Raw genomic sequence first — 18,243 nt, 5'->3', positions numbered from 1 at the left:
ATTGTTCATCATGAGATGCATATGCTGCCCTCTTGGTCAAATGGGAATGTCTCCTGAAGACCTCAGCAGACAAGACTACCTTTTGAATATCTCACCTCATCCTTGTAAATTTAGCGAGCTACTAGTAAACCTTAAACTCTAATAGTCTACCATCTTTATATTGTGATACCTGATAACCTACTGCTTATCCTTTAGCTGTGTTTTTCCATGTATAGTTCATTCTAAAATATGTAGTAGGGAAACTGAATTGTTTGTTTCATAACTACCAGTAAGTGTTAACAGTTTCATTAAAAACTTGAAAAAGTAAAAACAAAAACAAAAACACCCTTTTTGGAATAAAATGCAAATGACAGTAAACGTTATGTGCACATGCTTAATAGCAATATTTTGCAATATTTTTCAGTTATTTTAAGCTATGATGTAAACAATCAACAGTGTGGTGAAAATCTTTTTTGTGTGACTGGAATGGAAGAGCAGAGCTCATCACAATTTACAAGTTCTGTTTCTCCACGTTGAAAACCCTTCAGATTCATTCTCCAAAATGCTGGTTGGTCAGTCCTGAAACAGGCAGAAAGGTGAGCGCAGGATGTTCTTATTTACAGTGCCTGATACTGTGACCTACAGCAAGCTAAGTATTTGTTGTGGTGATAAAAGAAAACAGTCTGCAGCACATCCACACACTGCAGGGTACTATTGGACAAAGAAGATTATTTACATTGATATAAAAAGCAGTATATCCTGTTTCTGAAGTTAAAAATAAATCCAGCAAATGTTTATTCTAAACACTAGTGCTGATAATGTGGATCCAATCTGATATCACAATGAATGTTTATTTTTTATTCTTTTTTCCTCTCGAGACAAGATAACAGCTGTTACCTTTAACCTCGGTTACACAGTAGGTTGATTTTATCAAAAAAAGGGTTACACATACAAAGTTCATCTTAACAAATCTATTGCCAAATTGTCATTTGGAAACATTCACAGACACCAAATCAAGAATATGATATTTATATAAATCAATGGTGTATTTACGTCCTTGTGAATGAAACAATTATGTGATAAATCTTACTCGGGTTATATTAAAGTGGGGGGTTCCATTAGAGTTCCATTATATTAATTATGCTATATATAGTATAGTATAATATAATATAATATATTAGTATTTTCATGTTTAATCATCAATCATCGTCATTTGGAACATATAACTATGATGGGAACAAATGATTCATTATTTCACATTAAGTTGTCTCTTCCTTAGTAGCCTGAAGAAAGGAGTATTCCCAAACGCCTCACTCAACCCACATCACCCCACTTCATACCACCCCCCTCCCACGTCCCTCCTCATGTCCCTCCTCACTTCATTCCCATGCATCTCTATAAAACACGCCTGAACTGGAGGGTTGATGAGAGGCGGCAGGGAGGAGAACTTCTCCAAGACGCACAGAAGTTAGGGGCGGATTGATCGTGCCAAATATAATTGGAAAATGAAATACAACTCAATCGTCTTTGTTTTTTCCACCACTCACTAGAGTTTTTAGATTTAACTTTGCCCTTGGAGAGCACCTGCCCTAAAGATACAGCGGTACAGCTGTCTCGTTATTGCGGGAGCGGAGGTTGATATACGTGCGTCACGGACTACAATGGACTCACCGCCGCTTCTGTATACACACCTGAGCGTTATGTGGATTTAGAACAAATTTGTTGAAAAAGAAAAACAAGACTGATATACTCGCTTTTGGAAGGACCTCTATTACTTTATTTCTAACGCATAACTGGGATTGTGGTGACGAGTGGAAGGATGATCTCGTCCGACTGCTTCAAATTGGTCGCATTCATTTGGTGCTGTTCATCGCTCACAAATGGTGAGGAGTCATTCATCCATACAAAACCACTTGTTTACGCATAGTAGAGTTTTATGCATGGAAAATCATAACAACATTGTGATATTTAACTGAGTCGTTTCACTGAATTGCCATAAAGCATATTGTTTTTACGACAAAATCAGTAACTGTCAGTTATTAGAAGGGGAAGTGCAGACATTTTATTATTCTTGTGATCTTAATCGGCTATGCGTTAATGTTACCAGTTTTGGCCAAGTTTATCTTTGATCTTTACCTTTGAAGAACATGTTTTATTTTGTCTGAATATAACAGCAGATTATTTAATTTGCATATTCTCTTAAACATTTGTGCCAAAAGTTTAAGGCTAAGGCAGTTTTCACACAAGGCGCTAGAGGTAGACTTGCTCCGATATAATCGGGTTATTAGAGTTAAGAACTAAATGTGTTGACTCCCACAGGCAATCACAAACGCCCAGACTGTGAAATTATTTTATTAACCAGATTGCTAGATTATAATTTGGTTGATGTGTATTAGTTACTGCAAATCATGTGTTGCACATTAGCATCCATATATTACAAAAACAAAAGTTGCATTCCAGCAATTCTTTTCTGTTTTGAGTGAACAGGATTCAAAATTTTTGGAAGAATGGTATTTTTCTGTCCCCAAGATCAGCTTCATTGTTTCAGTGTCACCACAAAAATAAGTGTGTAAAAGGCGGGTGTTCCTACACCTTGTGCGAGGTCTAGTGTATCACTGATAAGTTTTTCTTGTCACTTCCAAATAAACAGCTCATCCAAACAAAGGAAGTACTGCTCACGTTTACCCCTTTCCACTCCCCCCGCCCCACACACAGACACACACATACACACTTTCAGACCATGAAGCTTTGTCTTCTGTGTTTTTAAGTAGATTTCCTTCACTGTCCACGCAAAGCGTGGGAAAGACACAAGGAGGAAACGGACGTAGAAGCAATAGGCAGCCTGGAATTGTTCTTGCTAGTAAAGGTCACGGAAATGTGACCAGCTACCTGAGCAAAGATTTCTTCCCAAGATCCTTGTGCTCTTATTGAGCTATGTCAAACTCCATCCACAAGACAATAGCAGAGAGGAAAAGAGGGTATTGTTTCTGCATAGGAGCTACTGACTGGTAGAGCCATTAGTAACTTATGGCTCATTGGCCTGTCTCTATATTAAGATGTGTTAACTTTAGCAAATAAGGTGAAACACTGTAAAAATATAATAAATACGTGATAAAATGTGATAAGCCACCTACTTAAGATTAAGATGTAGCATCCAGTCTGTGATGCCACAGTGGGCACAAGTTTTAGTGAAGAATTACAGAGAGATGCGGATAGAGGCTTTGTTCATTGTAATGAGACCCATTTTAATTCTTTGTCTACATTTTGTCCCTGAAATTATATTAGTGATTTGCAGAAAATGTTAAATTCAATGTGGATTTATTTCTGTAGGTCGGTGTAATATTTTGTGACTTTATGTCTTCAGTGTGATGGATTTAATAGTATTAGTGGCACGCGTCTGTGGCTATTATTGCTGTAATTCTATATGCAGATATTAAATAATAAATTGTTTCTGTTTGTCCAGAAAACTATTAAATAAAAGGAACACATTTTAGGTGTAGAGTTTTAGGTGTAGGTTCTGTAAGTGTTGTTAGTAAACAGGCTAATCTTGGGAAAAAGCAATTCAAAATGATAATCCAAGCAAGGGATAATTGAGGCAATAAATAAAATGAAGGGGTTCAAATTCCCCTCTATTCTTAATTCAATGAAGACAGACAGTGTTTCTTTTAAAGCTATTTTCTAATAGAGGGAGTTGATCTTGTCTCTAATTTGTTTTGAAGTCGTTTTTCTTTCCTGCTTGGATGCTTGAGATTAAGTGGAAAATGGGAGTGATGAGAGGTCAGCCAAGTGCAAAGGGGTTCATTGCTCACTGGCAGTGTGTCTGGGTCAGTGCAGGCAGCACAAGAAAAACTAATCTGCACACACACTCACCTGGATTTGGAGACCTAACAGCACCACATAAAACGTCATTCCCTTAAAAAGGGATATTAACTTTACAAATTGCTTTGTGTAGCTGTTCTTAGAATGATCCAAGCATCTGGTCCCTATAAGGCATATCCATCCTGTGACTGCAATATATTTTCTTTGAATCCTGCATGAGATTTTAATTTCAAGGAGCTTCTGACTGGCTATTAGTCTTAATCATACATTATGGAACCGGAATCCTCTGGGTTTACTATTTAGAACTCTCATATAGAAGAGTTCTGTTTGTTGGCTCTACACAAATTTACATAACCCAGAGTGGCCACCCATCATGGACAGATGTTAATTTATTTTGTTTTTTTAAGAGAAGTATGGGACATTTTGCAACCAATTTCCCTAAAACTAATATACTGCTAATGAAAAAGGCTCCCTAACTGTTGCCTTGCTGTTGGCAAAGTGGAAGGGTTTCAGAAGGACACCATGTGTGAGAATTCTCCCAACACATGCATCGTAGTTAGGGCAGTAGTAGTTATTTTGGCAGATAGTTCAAATTAAAGTTTAACCTTTGTGCTGCATTCTCCCATAAGTGTTTTGAGCCTTTTGTGAATTTTTGGTTGTCCAAAAATTACTATTTAATATCTCTGGCACACATTTGTATTAGGATAATGCATAGTGTAGTGTAGAACTGTCAAATGAATGAAAATAAAGTTAAAAAACTCTGTTTCTGTAATTTGTAAATCCCACTTGTAACAAATACAAAGCTCCCTTTGCTTTTCAGTCCACTTCCTTAACTGTTTGTAGAATAACAACATATCCTTTGATCACTATTAACATAGTAATGAGTTCTTAAAATAAGTAACTGTATAGTATTGCTTCATGTATAATAATTGCAGTATTAGAATATTCACAGGTGCAACAGATTGCCTGTTATCCTTTTCAACAATACTGTAGCTTTTCTTTCAGATTTTACTCCTGTGTGACTCCTGTGTGCCTGTGTCACATACTTTATTTTTAAGGCATGATAAGCCACCTAGATTAAGATGTAGCATCCAACCAGTGGATGCCACAGTGGCCACACATTTTAATAAAGAATTGTTTATTTTACTGAAGAATTAATTGCTACTTTGTTACTCCTGTTGCCATAGTCACATACTTTATTGTTAAATTTGCCTTAAAAATTCCCAAAAAATCTCCTCCCCTTGACTCTCAGGACAATCAGGTTGACTGTAAAAATGAAGGGATCTATGTAAGTATGAGGTGTACTCATTGGAAAAGATAATTCCGTACATTATTTCCAGCACTCCACGGACTGTGACTTAGGATTTCCTGTCTATTTCAGTGACAGTACAGTCATCTCTTACAGTAATAGTGTCTCATATTATGCAACAAACAGAAGCTGTTGGCAACATGCTGCAAAAGCATGCTTTGGACATATTTGCAATAGTTGTGCCAATTTTTCTATCACTGCATCTTATATTTGTTAAATATTATTGTCTAGGTGAATTGTTTTTAATCCCCAACCTTTATTTCTATAAAGCTGTAAAAGTGTAACATTACACAGTAGTCATTTGATTAAAATACCAATAAGTGGTTGTAAACCACTTCAGAATTACAATGTAAAGTAAAATATGATTATAATAATATAACATAACATTGTTAATGACTTTATTTTCTCAAAAGATAATTTTAATAGCCAATATAAGGGTACTAAAGTATATAAAGGTTAACTTGCAACATTTTCTTACAACTGTACTGTGAAACTTGATTCAAAATGAACACACCTGTTATTGGAGATGATACTATGTTTCACAATATCCTTTTACTGACACTAGTTTTGTGTATCCCTTAAAATGAATACATATTTTTCTGTCTGCTCATCCCCAAGTGCATGTTAATTTTCAACAGCCATGCCAACAATTAAATTGAAATTGACATTTGATGAAATTTAGTTTTACTGCTGATTTCCTCTGGTTTGGACATTTTGCCATTTCAGTTGAACCTTTTGCCAATGTTTTGCTATAATTTCAAACAAAATATTTATATAGTATTTTAGAGTAAAAATTATTTTAGAACAGTCTAGAGTAGATCCTTGAATCCAACACTGTTTAAATTCTTTTGTCTTTATTTCCTGAGTGTTAGTGAACCCACAGTACCACACATGTTTCCCAAACAAATTGTAATGTGCCAATTCCCTTTATTAATGTCAAGTGAGGTCAAGGACATACAAATGTAATCCTGGTCACTTTGTCTTTCATTTAATAATCAGTTTTATACTCTGGGGGTAAAGATCATGTCATTAGATTACGAACAACCTGAACTGGAATTCACTCAGTCTCTTAGTTTGTTCAACGCCTGTCCTCTTCTTAATTGCTCTTAATGAGAACCAGCCCCAGGGCTCTTTGAAACAAAACAACACAAATTCTGGCATTTTTCATGCAATCTGCTTGAGGAATGCAGCACAAAGCTGTTGCAGGGGGTTTAGAGTTGGGGGCGCCATTTGAGGTCAACTTTGGGCAGGCTCTGTGCAGGTGGGAGTTTAGAGGGTGTAGGATAGAGAGAAAAAGCCAAATGTGTTTCATTCTGTCGTTCTTTCTTTCTTTTTTACTGTGTGGCTGAACCGGCTAATAGACCTATCTTTAATCTTTATAGAGGAGAACAGGAAAAACTCTCAGTTCTAACAGCTCCATGCCAGCGCAATTAGATATTACTATTGTTTTTGGTTGTTGTTATTTGTGCTAAGAGTGCAAGACGGTGCTAGCATTCATACATGTATTGCTTTCAGTCTGGCACATGGATCAAAATAACAACTTTTTGAAGAAAGTAAATTACTGTGGTTAAAATTCTGTTTGATTCATTACTGTACCATATTATACCCTGTTTTTGGAATTCAGTTTACATGCAGCCAGTTTTGAGATATGAAGTTTTCGGAAAATGAATTTGATTTCTTAGGAAAATGGATTTGACTGCTAATGGCCAATATAAAGATTTGCATTCTCCTAACTTGTGAACTGTTGAATATATGAATGTTTATTTAATAAGCAAGCTTGATGCTCGATCCAGATGGGAACAGTTAACATGAAAGAGTTTGAGCCACAACCCTTCGTCTCTCCATAACCTTGTACAATTAAATCAATGATGTTCTAATATTTTGCGAGGAAGTTGATATTTAGTGCCACTGTGAAGACAGGCAATGTCAGCTAATTTTTCACAACATCTGTTCTGAATAATAGACAAATACTTTCTGAGTGTTATATTTTTGTAAAGGCAGGTCTTCTTGTGCATACATGTGTGGCCCTCAGTTTGTCCATGTATAAACATTTCAGAGCGTATGCTGTTGTGTAATTCCATTGTCTTTGTTGGTTCTGTGCTGCAAATAAAGTTTCCCCTTAAGATTGTTATGACAGCTGTCAATGACAAGCTGCTCAGGGATCTCAGTGAAAAGAAGGAAATCACATATGGGATTGTGAATTGTGACACCTCCTGGACAGTAAGGAGAATCACAGTGCTTCCTATGTTGAACTCTGTTAGAGGTAGCTCTCAACAGACATTGTGGGCTGTGCACCAAGTAGCAACCCCCTTTGAACCAAACATCTCCACATTGTATTTCCCCTGAGAAAATGCAATGAGAGCATTTGTGTGCAAGCTCAATGCTAAATGACAAAAATAAAAAAGAGAGGAAGGAAGCACCCACTAAAAAAGTCAAATTGTGCATTTAGAGGAAAAGCATGGCTCAGTTCTGAGTAATTCTGACTGGTTTGACCTTACTTGAAAACTGGCACAGCTGCTCACCATATTGTCTGCTTCCTCTCACTATCCCATCTTCTCTCTCTGTTGGCTCATCCCAGAGCACTATCTATTCAAGACCCTTTCTGTCGCAGCAGCAGAAATACCCTGTGTGCTCTTTCAGTGAACAGTCACTAGCAGGCAGAGCAAATCAGCACAACCTGCAAACCACTTAAGTTATTTTCTGTGAATCAAAACAAAAAAGTGAAACAGTGTTTTCCATTTTGTTGTTTAGTCCGATAGTGACTGACAAACACCATTAAAGAGAGTCTGTAAATGTGCCCATTTTGGATATGTATTAATTCCTCTGCATGTGTTTTTCTTTTTACTGTGTGTGTTTATGTATGTAAATGTTTGTGTGCACACGTGTGTATGTTTATTCAACAGGTCATTTGGAGAGAAAACACTTTCCTAAAATTCTGCCTTCAGGGGATCAGCTCATTCTGCATAAGAATGATGTGTTAAACCTCACATGCAAGTACGTAACACACTTTGTCATTTCATTGTTAAGTAATATTCAATGTGAAGTAAATAGAATAATAAAAAAAAGAATTTTCAAAGCTAAATGTAGCATATAGACATTCATACATAATACATATGTCTGGTAATATGAACTTTTCATATTTTTGCAACAATAATCTGGTACCTTGTAAAACTTTAATTATCCTGGGAAATTTTTGCATCCTCTCTCAATACTATTGTGTTACATCTCAAAACATTTACATTACCTCTAATCCAGCAGGGAAGCCTGAGTTCCATTATGGTATATTGCCATAAGAAGTAGTCTGCCGCTAATTGTTGTCCCAAAGGCAGTGGGTACACCATATGCTGTGGCTATTTAGGACCAAGTTTGTATCATTGTAGTTAGTTTGCAGTTTGTAAGCAGAGCTAATTAACCTACTGTAGCTCTCTATTATTATAGGCTGTAACCTGCTGCCAAGGCCAACTGAGATAGTCTCAACTCACTGGGATGATGCTATTATTGTGTTTGTGGCCAAAGGCATGTGGCCATACCTATGCTTTAGTTGTTATGACTCTAGCTGTGACATTAGTTTATGACAAACGTACAAACCATTCCATGCCCATAAACGCAGTGTCACTCAGCATAAAAACGGTAGATACGCATACACACACACACATATATATTGCCAAAAGTATTCGCTCACCCATCCAAATGAATGAATTCAGGTGCACAAAGCAAGGTCCATAAAGACATGGATGAGTGAGTTTGGTGTGGAAGAACTTGACCAGCCTGCAGAGTCCTGACATAAACCTGATAGAACACCTTTGGGATGAATTAGAGCGAAGACTGCGAGCACTGTGTATTATGTATTTCATAAACACACTCCTAAACCTCGTGGAAAGCCTTCACAGAAGAGTTGAAGCTGTTATAGCTGCAAAGAGTGGGCTGACATCATATTAAACCCTGTGGATTAAGAATGGGATGTCACTAAAGTTCATATGGGTCTAAAGGCAAGTGAGCGAATACTTTTGGTAATATAGTGTATATTTTTTTTTCACAACAAAGTAGACCTGTAAATGCATCATGTCATATGTTGTTGCTGTAGGATAACCTTCCTTCATCTACTATCCCTAGTGTTATCTAAATTCTTTAAACTACACTTAAAGGGAGATTATGCAGTCATTTCTTTTAGCTTATAGGCCTTTCTAATGCTACACAACTGGAACAGTTTCAATTGTATGAACAAAAATTTGAGCGAGAATGTAAAACTTATTACAAGCTAGTACAAAAAGGTAAAAAGCAAAAGTAGCTCTGGGAAAAACTCATCACCCTTAGGGGCTTGTTGTACTTATCAAAGGTCAGCAGGAGAAGGCTGTGTCTCAACTGTCACTACAGTCATAAAGTGCCCAATGGTGTCACTGTGTGACTGAAAGGAAAAGGATGGACAGAAAAATGTGGCCTGGGCCTCAGAACACTTGCTGGCTAGAAAGAGGCTGACACAGTCCATGACCGGAACCAGTAGTGGTCCACATATATCAGTCTGTTGAAATTTCTTGGGAAAAGTTTGGGGCCCAAGTGTGCTACATTCGCTTTTGTTAGGAACTTAAGGGATCTTGCATCATTTTACAGGCCCTCAAAGAATGTTTGGGGACTCACGTCTATCTAATGTAATGCTTCCCTACAAGGCCACATTCGTCTGGTCCATACAGTACAGAATTGTTTTCACTGCACAAGAGCTAGAGATTGCTTGACCCAAACGTCTGCAGGCAAAGGCAGTGGTATGCAAGACATTTTTGATGTTCCTCTGGGATATCTTTAATGAGAGTTTTTAAGTGAGACTGTGTGGAAAGAATGTGTTAGCTGAACATAAAGTCTAAGAGAAACATGTTCCCATGTGAAAGTTCATCTTGTTGGATGACTCAATATTACCTTAAAATAAACTTTAAATTAACATCAAGCCCAAAGTTCAAAGGGAGAAGCATCCACTGCCATCCGGAAGCAGTGACACATTTCCTCAGAACAGATCCAGTGTTTGTTTATAGAAAACAGAGCAACAGTAATTTAATGTTAATGTTCAAAATCAAACCTACTTAGTAAAACAGATTGTTTTCCAAATACTGTGGAAAAAATCTCAAAATGTACCTCACTGGTAAGTCGCTTTAGATAAAAGTGTCTGCTAAAAGACTAAATGTAAATCTAAAAATCCTCAATTATTAAACCTAAATCTGACTAAACTGTTTTATCTTTTGTCTGTCAGTTTATCTAACACTGTCCCTTTGTTTCGTCTGACAGAGGTCACGGTCCCCTGCACTGGATGGTTGGCGATCCCCCAGAACAAATGTCTTCACAAAGGGCGAAAGTGGAGCAGTGTGATTCCAGACGTCATTCTTACTCGCATTGCATCCAACTCACAATAACACACTTGAATGCTAGTGACACAGGGAAATACAGCTGTAAAGATAATTTACACCACAGCCGCTACATCTTTGTCTATGTCAAAGGTGAGACCTTCAAAGTGCTCTTTGTACTGGGATACTGGAAGTAATTGGCTCAGATCATATTTTATTTAATACAGTCAAGCAAATCAATAGGCATAAGAGACCAGAAACCAGCATAGTTTTTTTCGGACTTTGAAAAAATCCTCTCCAGTCTGGTGAATATTAAAAATTTTCTAGCATGAGAAAAAGTCTAATGTTTATAAATACAAAGAATTCGTCTAAGGTTTCTTTCTTTTGAACCAAATAATTTTTTTACAATTTAACTGTGTTTGTTTTTTTGTGTATATTGTGGAAGACTTCTGATCAAAGAAAGCTTTTCAAAGGGTGATTGTCATCTGCTGACGCCAGTAGACAGGTCTTGTGTTGAACAAATCAACAAATACTGGCACTTAATGGATAGAATGAAATGGTCAGTGAGCAATGTGATATTTCCTGGTGGATAAAAGCCATGGAAAGCATCAACTTTAGCAAGATAAAAAGAGTGAATTTACTCAGGAAGAACAGAAGAAAGGGGAAAGAAAGTAATAATGAAAGAAGATTCGAAAGAACAAATAAAAAAGTTTCGCTTTTTTAGCAACTATGTGCACTATGTCTACAGTTGCTACTTACATGCAAGAACGTTAACTTTAATCCACTGGCATTAAGACTGAACTTTCGCAATTTTTCTATTGAGGGAGTGAGACAGAGAGGGGAAGTTGTTGCTTTGCTACCATGGTTTCTGGGTGATTGCACAGGAACCTCTAGTCAATGACTGTGATTTCCTGCTCCAGCTACTGTTTTTCTAAGTTTTCCTAAAGCAACAAATGGCACCAGTTATATAGTTTTATTATTATCCAATTGAAAATCGGGGTAGCCAACAAAAGGAAACGGCTTTTTTTTTTACTTTATTAGCAAAGAAACAAACAAGCAAACAAACAAAAAAAAAAACATGTACACATATACAAATACGTGTACTTGTTTATTTGGTTGTTTCTGTAAGGTAAGTCTTAAATTTTAAACTAAGGGGTTAGATGAACTAAGGGATCGGAAATACTGTAGGTGTAAGTGATACAGATGAAACTAAAAGCTGGATGCACACTTGCTGTACTTGTGTTTAGTCAAACACTTTTCTCTTCAAAGCCATTTAGCTGTTTATTGATTATTTTTCATGCTTACTTTTCAAATAGTCATTCCTTTGTCACACCACTACTGCTTGACCTCACACCAGAAGCCATGTAGAGCCATGAAGTTTCCACCCCCATTGTGGGATGGCAGTCTGCCCAGTAGGAACACGTCACTATAGCCTGAATGCTCTCTTTGTGCTCTGCTGCCTTATCTATTTAGAATGAACCGATCTCTTAATTTGATATCTGTGTTAGATGCCCAGACATTTCCCTGATACAATTGCACTGACATTTTCACCTTCTTTTAACAACAGCTGTGAATTTGCTACAAAACATAATTATCCCAAGGGGCTAAAATGTAATGCGGCACATCTGCTTTGAAATGCAGTTTCTGCATGACCTGTATTTTAAATGTTACTGTTTTTTTGTCCTTCAGATCCTGAGCAGCCATTTGTGACTCCCCATGATCAGACACCTCACATCCTGGTAACATATCGGGATAAGACTAGTCTAGAAGTTCCCTGCAGGACGTCCTCTCCTCACACTGTTGTAACGCTGACAGTGGTAAGACTGCACAAAAGCGATCATTTCACATCCTTTGCTCTAAATATAGATATTTATTTTATGTATAAATACACTGTATGTGTTCATTAAACCATATTAGATATGGACCTTAAAGTAAATTATGTAGTATGTCAGCTTAGGAAGCAACAATGCTAATAATACCTCAGCAGGGTTTTCCTGTTTGTTTTTTGTCTTTTTGTGAAAATGTTGTCTCTACTTTGCGTTTAAGATGCCTCATTTGTTCTTGCATTCTTGTATCTAAAATAACTTTAGTACACAGTAATAGATGGGGGACAGTGGGCTTGTCTGAGGGTAGCTCAGGGCCAGTCATCCTGTCTGCTTCCTGTCCCACCAGGAAGGTTCTTTAAGAGTAGTTTACTTAAAATAGACTGTAAAAACTCTAAATTTAGTCTCTCTTCTCTTACAAACATCAGGAAATGCAGTAGAAAAACACTACAGGCTTTATCCACTCACAGGAAACAATGGATAATTTATCATTGATCCCAGAATAAGAGTAAGATGTCAGTGGAGTAGTGTTTCCTCAGTAAATGAACAATACTTTTCATCCTTGTGTAGAACCTACTGTAAGTACTCAATAACTGTGTTCGGGAACACCAGCATAAAAGCCATGTTGACAGTTGCCATTCCAATCGCAAAAGTGTGTCCTAGTCATATAAGTGAAAGTGCCTAAAAAGTACAAAGACAATTGGTTTAGATTTAACTGGCATTCTGGCTATTCGCAAATCTACTACATTCCTTATTTCTGGTCCCTTTCCTTTCTTCCTTCCCTTTTCCAATTTTTTAGTTCTCCCAGCCAAACTTCTGGCATGAGAACAAACAGCAGCAGGCATGTACATCCTTTTTTGAGCCTGTAATATTTTGTGCTCCATTGCAATGATTGCAGTGGCTAGACTCCACAACAAATAAATAATAAGTAGTTACACCGTCATTACCACAGATGCCTGTCCCCAGCTGAGCTCAGCGGAGCACAAGTTACATGTTAAATGAAGCTGAGTGCATCACACTTCAATCTGTGTGGCTCAGTGATTTTTAATGAACATCACACCAGTGTCACCATGTAAATAGTTATACTGAGACAACCTCTGTGATTTACTCTCTTCTCTACAGGGTATGCCTTCAAATGAGATGATTCTAAATAATGCTGTATGGGATCCAAAGGTGGGATTCAAGATTTCCTATGGTCCAGACACTGTGTACAATTTACTCACCTGTAGCACCACTGTCAATGGTCATAAGTTCAAGTCAATGTACATCCCTCAGAGACTCAGTGAGTTTGTTTTCATTCTGTCCAAACATTCTGCTCTCTTTGAGAAGTTTAGACCATCATAGATAAAGATGTTTCTCTTTTTCACAGTATTATTATCCTTTTGTCTTCATTTCACAGCTAATGTTCTCAATAATGTGAAAATCACCCCAAAGAGTGTCAGAGTGTTAGTTGGAGACACCCTCAGCCTCAACTGTACTGGTGAGACCACTTATAATGGAAGAATCAACTTCACATGGGATTTTCCTAGGAAGAAAGTAAGTTCAGGGTTTACTTTTATTAATGTAATGTATGTATATGGGACCATAACACGGTTCCATCACAGTCATGGAGTCTATTGTCCTTCGTTTGTCTTCAGAAAAATCCACATTATATAAACAAGACCAGAGACTTTCCTGGTAATGTTATTGTGATGAGCAAGGTTTTATTCTTGCCAAACGTTTCCATGGAGGATGAAGGGGAGTACCACTGCAAAGCTGAGATTGAACCCAAGAAAAATATAACTGCCAAAGCAAATGTTGTGGTCCATGGTAAGTATGCTTTCAGTAGATTAGAAATCCGAGCATTTATTAAAAATGTAATTTCCATGAGCTCTAACATTTATTGCAAACTTTAAATATTTAAGTAACACTAACATTTTCAAACAAGAGAAATCATTGTTTCATTGTTGTGATACTTTAACAATAATGGTTAGTTTTATGTAATTTTTCTTGATGGTGTCTTCGCTTTTAATCTTTTTTTTGCAGAGCATCCATTCTTAAATATCTCCTATAAGCGTGACAGGTCCAGTATGGTGGTCAATGAAGGCAAAAAGAGAGTTGTTTTTGAGGTTGAGGTCGTTGCTCTTCCCCCACCAGATGTGTTAGAATGGTAAGTAGTGGTTTACATTGATGAAAAAAGTGTAGATTAAGGATTGAGTGTATAAACACTTCTACCTCAAACACAAAATGTTAACTTTATAAACAAACTGTTGATATTTTATCCTGGGTCAAAAATGTTCCATGGTTCCAATTTTCAGGTATAAGGATGGGGTCCTTATCAAAAATAATTCCTCATGTTACAAGAAGTCTGGTTACAACTTGATCATCACTGAAGTGCAGAAGAAACATGCTGGAATTTTCACCATAAACATTGGCAACCAAAAGAAGGGCCTGTACAAGAATATTAGCTTTACTCTGGTAGTCCATGGTAAGTCGTTGCCCCAAACACTGAGTCTGAGAAAATAAAGCAGTTTCTTGGTTGGGTGTGGACTTTTGGTAACACGGTGCTGTTTTCAGTCCAGTTCACTGGATGGCAGGTAGCAGCTTTACAATGAGAGGAATTTGGGGGGCTTGTTGATTCCAGGGCTGGATTGACATAGCATATTTATTTTATTTATTTATTTTTTTATTTTTTGTCCTTTCGGCTCATCCCGTGAGTTCAGGGTCGCCATAGCGGATCATTGTCCGCAGGTTGATTTGGCATAGTGTTTACGCCAGATGCCCTTCCTGATGCAACCCTCCCCAATTTCTACCGGGTTTGGACTGGCACTGCACAGCTGGGAAGGGGAATGGGCCGTTAGGGTTTCAGTTTCGTGCCCAGAGGCCGGGGATCGAACCACTGACCCTGTGGCCTGTAGACAACTGCCCTTACCAACTGAGCTACAACCGCCCCAGGGTGTAAATAACTTGGGCTATATTCTGCACATTGTCTCCACTCTCTCCAAGCCATTGTACCTTTACCCAATTATTTTTTGCATCCTCACCATTTTTATGTACAAGGCAGTTCATAAAAACATCAAAAGAACAATGGCTTTCAGCTTGTCCCTTCAGGGCTCTCTACCATGGAATGTGTTCCGCACATTTATTTGGCATGAGTTTTTTTTTCTTGCCACAACCCTGGTGGCCCTTGATGGGTTGGTGGAGCATGCCTGGTGGTGTGGGATTCAATCCTGTGGCCTTCTACATCCCAACCCAATGCTCTACCCTTTGAGACACCAGGCCCCCACAATTCATACAAATATGGTCTATAAAATATGTGTACAACTTCTGAAAAACACGGGCTTTTTATGTAATTCTATTTTGTAATGAGTTTATATTCACTGATAACTGTTTAACTCAGTCAGTTAGCATACAGGGAAGTGTGTATATGCTGTTTTTTATAAGAAATTCTTTAATCATTATTCAGGAATTCTGATCGTGTGTTAAAACTGGGAATCTTAGGCATTATGACTAGTGATAAACTTTATTTATGGATTTTTAGATCCTCTTTACAAACATTAAGTCTTTTGGAATGACAGGAATAGGACATCCAGACACAAACAAAATGACAAAAGATTGCTGATATCAATTAGGGAACTATTTGAAACTTTTAAAAACTATTCTAAACAACTCTCTGTTGTTTAGAGTTGGCCCATGTACAACACATTCATAATGTGTTGTACATGAAGATGGTGTGTATGTAATGGGATGTAGGTTTTTTTGTGGTCTGCAAAGTTTTGGAAGTGTGCAGAATAACAGTTGCAGCTGTTTAAAATAGAGGAAATATGTAGCTATACAGTGTAGACTCCCTCATGAGGTGGCACAAGGATTTTCTATCTGTTGTTGATTACAGTGCACATGAATGATTTACTGACCTGGGCATGGGGCGCAGTGGGGTCATTCTTTGACCTGCTGCCTCGGGCAAGCCAATGACCCTGTCATTCTTCCCCTACGCAGTGTCTAAAGGACAAGTTGTGTCAGTGGCACCTTTTACGTGGCTGTCCATCATGATTGTTATCCCTCATTAGAAGAACATTATAAAACTGCACAGTTGGTTGGTTTGGGAACATTGATAATTGTACTGACCTATTCTTTCTCTGTTTCTCTCTTTATTCTTTCTCTCTCTCTCTGTATCTTTGCGTATGTGTGCTTGGATGTGTACATATTTGCTTCTCTGACACAGTGAAGCCAACTATTTTGGAGGCGGAGATAACTTCTGATGATGTGCAGCGTTACATGTTTCCCAAAGATCTAAAATGCAGTGCTTACGGGTTGCCTTTGCCGAACATAACATGGTACTGGCAACCATGTGACCCAGACCCTACACTTAAAAAGTAAGTCACATTTCTGTGTTGCTATATTCCAGGTATCGACATGATTAAACTAGATTTACCTCCCTTTGAGGTTAAATCTTAATTTCCTCTGATGTTTTAAGAGCAAAGTTTGCATGATTTTAAGTTACACTACCTGTAAGTGTAATTTAAATATTTTTCAAGCTTTACATGATAAAAATGTTATATCAGTTATTATTTCCCAGATTCTATTAACTCATATACTACTAGCTACCTTGCCGTGGTGTGATGTGTTGAGCCTGGTGTTTTCTCTCAGGTTCCTATGTATTATGTTACTGGAATTTCACAAACAACATCAAAGACCTATGAAGTGTAGATAGGTGTCTATAGCCACAAGTCCAGCGCAGGGATCCCACTATAAAACAGATCTATGTTAACCAGAACATGACAAAATAATCAAAGAAATGCAGCCCTTGAGAGCTGCCCTTTAAATTTTGGTCTGTGTTTCTGAAGGCTGAAAGGGAAAAATTAGAAATATACTGCTCTCAGATTCGCTCAGCTGCTACAAAGACATACAGAATTGAGTGTATGATTTAATGCATGAATACCAGCCTGGTAATGAACCCTCAAAAAAGCTGAACTTTCCCTGACATTCCGTCTTGTCAATGACAGCAGGAGACCTGCTGATCAGGAAAGATCAGTAAAACAATGGGCCATTACCCTTTACTTATCGAGGCCCTACACCAATAACAAAAACAAGATTGTGGACTGAACAGGACTAAATTATGTTACATGTTAGATGGTGTTAACCCACCAGCGACTCTTTCTAATTTTCTACTTTAAATTATCTACAAAAATCCACTAATAGTTGGCAGATTTATGTTATGAATAATAATGGGCATTAGTTGGGTCATAGCAACTATTTATGCAGGCATAAAGATATTTAAGGGTGGCACTATGAAAATTGCTTGGTATTTGGCAGTCAGCATATGAGACAGAGGAACAACTATAGCCTGTTGAGCAGCCAACAGAGCAAAATGTTTGTTTTATAAAGCTCTGATGCTGCAAGGTAACTGTCACCATAAAGCCAACATGTATTTATTTAAAACATATCCCATCCACATCTTTGGTAATTTGGAGAGGGATGGGAACACTGGGGCTGGGGAGAATGTAGAGGTAAGTGAGCTTACAGTGTTTTTAAATGACACTTATGTTGTAGGGGGAAGAAATTTGGGAGTGTCTTTATCACCAGATTGACAAGTTATCAGCTGTCCCTTGTTGACCACCAAGGTCTTGGGATCAACCTTATCTCCTTTGGCCAGAACATGGGGTTTCCTCTACGAGGTGACGCATACCACAGCCCTTCCTGTTGCTGTTTCCTCCTCTGCCTCTGCTCTCATCAGGCTGATTGTTCCCCACCACGGGTGGTGAAGGGTTTAGGGGTGGAGGTCAAATCAAGGATTTTACAAGGCTTTTATAATCCCTACAGAGTATTCTACACCTGGGTTCTACATAGATCAGTAAAATTTCCTCAGCCTTTAATGATTTAACTTTTACCGTAATTTAGCCAGTAGTACTGTGAATTACATCTAGGTTAATGAAATAAAATAAAATAAAAATCTGCTTTCTGCCTACACTGGCTAATTTGTTGTTCACAAACTATATGTCAAGTCATG

At 37.7% G+C, this 18,243-nt stretch overlaps 1 protein-coding gene across 2 annotated transcripts in view; it reads left to right on the top strand.

Moving 5' to 3' along the window:
* Positions 1-1,390: 1,390 nt before the first annotated feature.
* kdrl (kinase insert domain receptor like) overlaps positions 1,391-18,243 on the top strand; it is a 40,879-nt gene continuing 24,026 nt past the window's right edge. The window contains exons 1-10 of one of the 2 annotated variants that reach the window (XM_067518140.1): positions 1,391-1,862; positions 8,011-8,101; positions 10,379-10,587; positions 12,124-12,251; positions 13,380-13,539; positions 13,657-13,793; positions 13,895-14,066; positions 14,283-14,406; positions 14,555-14,724; positions 16,459-16,609. In XM_067518140.1, the coding sequence (XP_067374241.1) occupies positions 1,799-1,862; positions 8,011-8,101; positions 10,379-10,587; positions 12,124-12,251; positions 13,380-13,539; positions 13,657-13,793; positions 13,895-14,066; positions 14,283-14,406; positions 14,555-14,724; positions 16,459-16,609 (1,406 nt within the window). In that variant the 5' untranslated portion in view covers positions 1,391-1,798. The remainder of the gene's footprint in view (positions 1,863-8,010; positions 8,102-10,378; positions 10,588-12,123; positions 12,252-13,379; positions 13,540-13,656; positions 13,794-13,894; positions 14,067-14,282; positions 14,407-14,554; positions 14,725-16,458; positions 16,610-18,243) is intronic. The other variant, XM_067518141.1, reaches the window with a different exon arrangement.

This window comes from Channa argus, chromosome 10 (genome assembly GCF_033026475.1).
Source record: "Channa argus isolate prfri chromosome 10, Channa argus male v1.0, whole genome shotgun sequence".
Lineage (NCBI taxonomy): Eukaryota > Metazoa > Chordata > Actinopteri > Anabantiformes > Channidae > Channa > Channa argus.
This window is presented reverse-complemented; position numbering and strand designations above follow the sequence as displayed.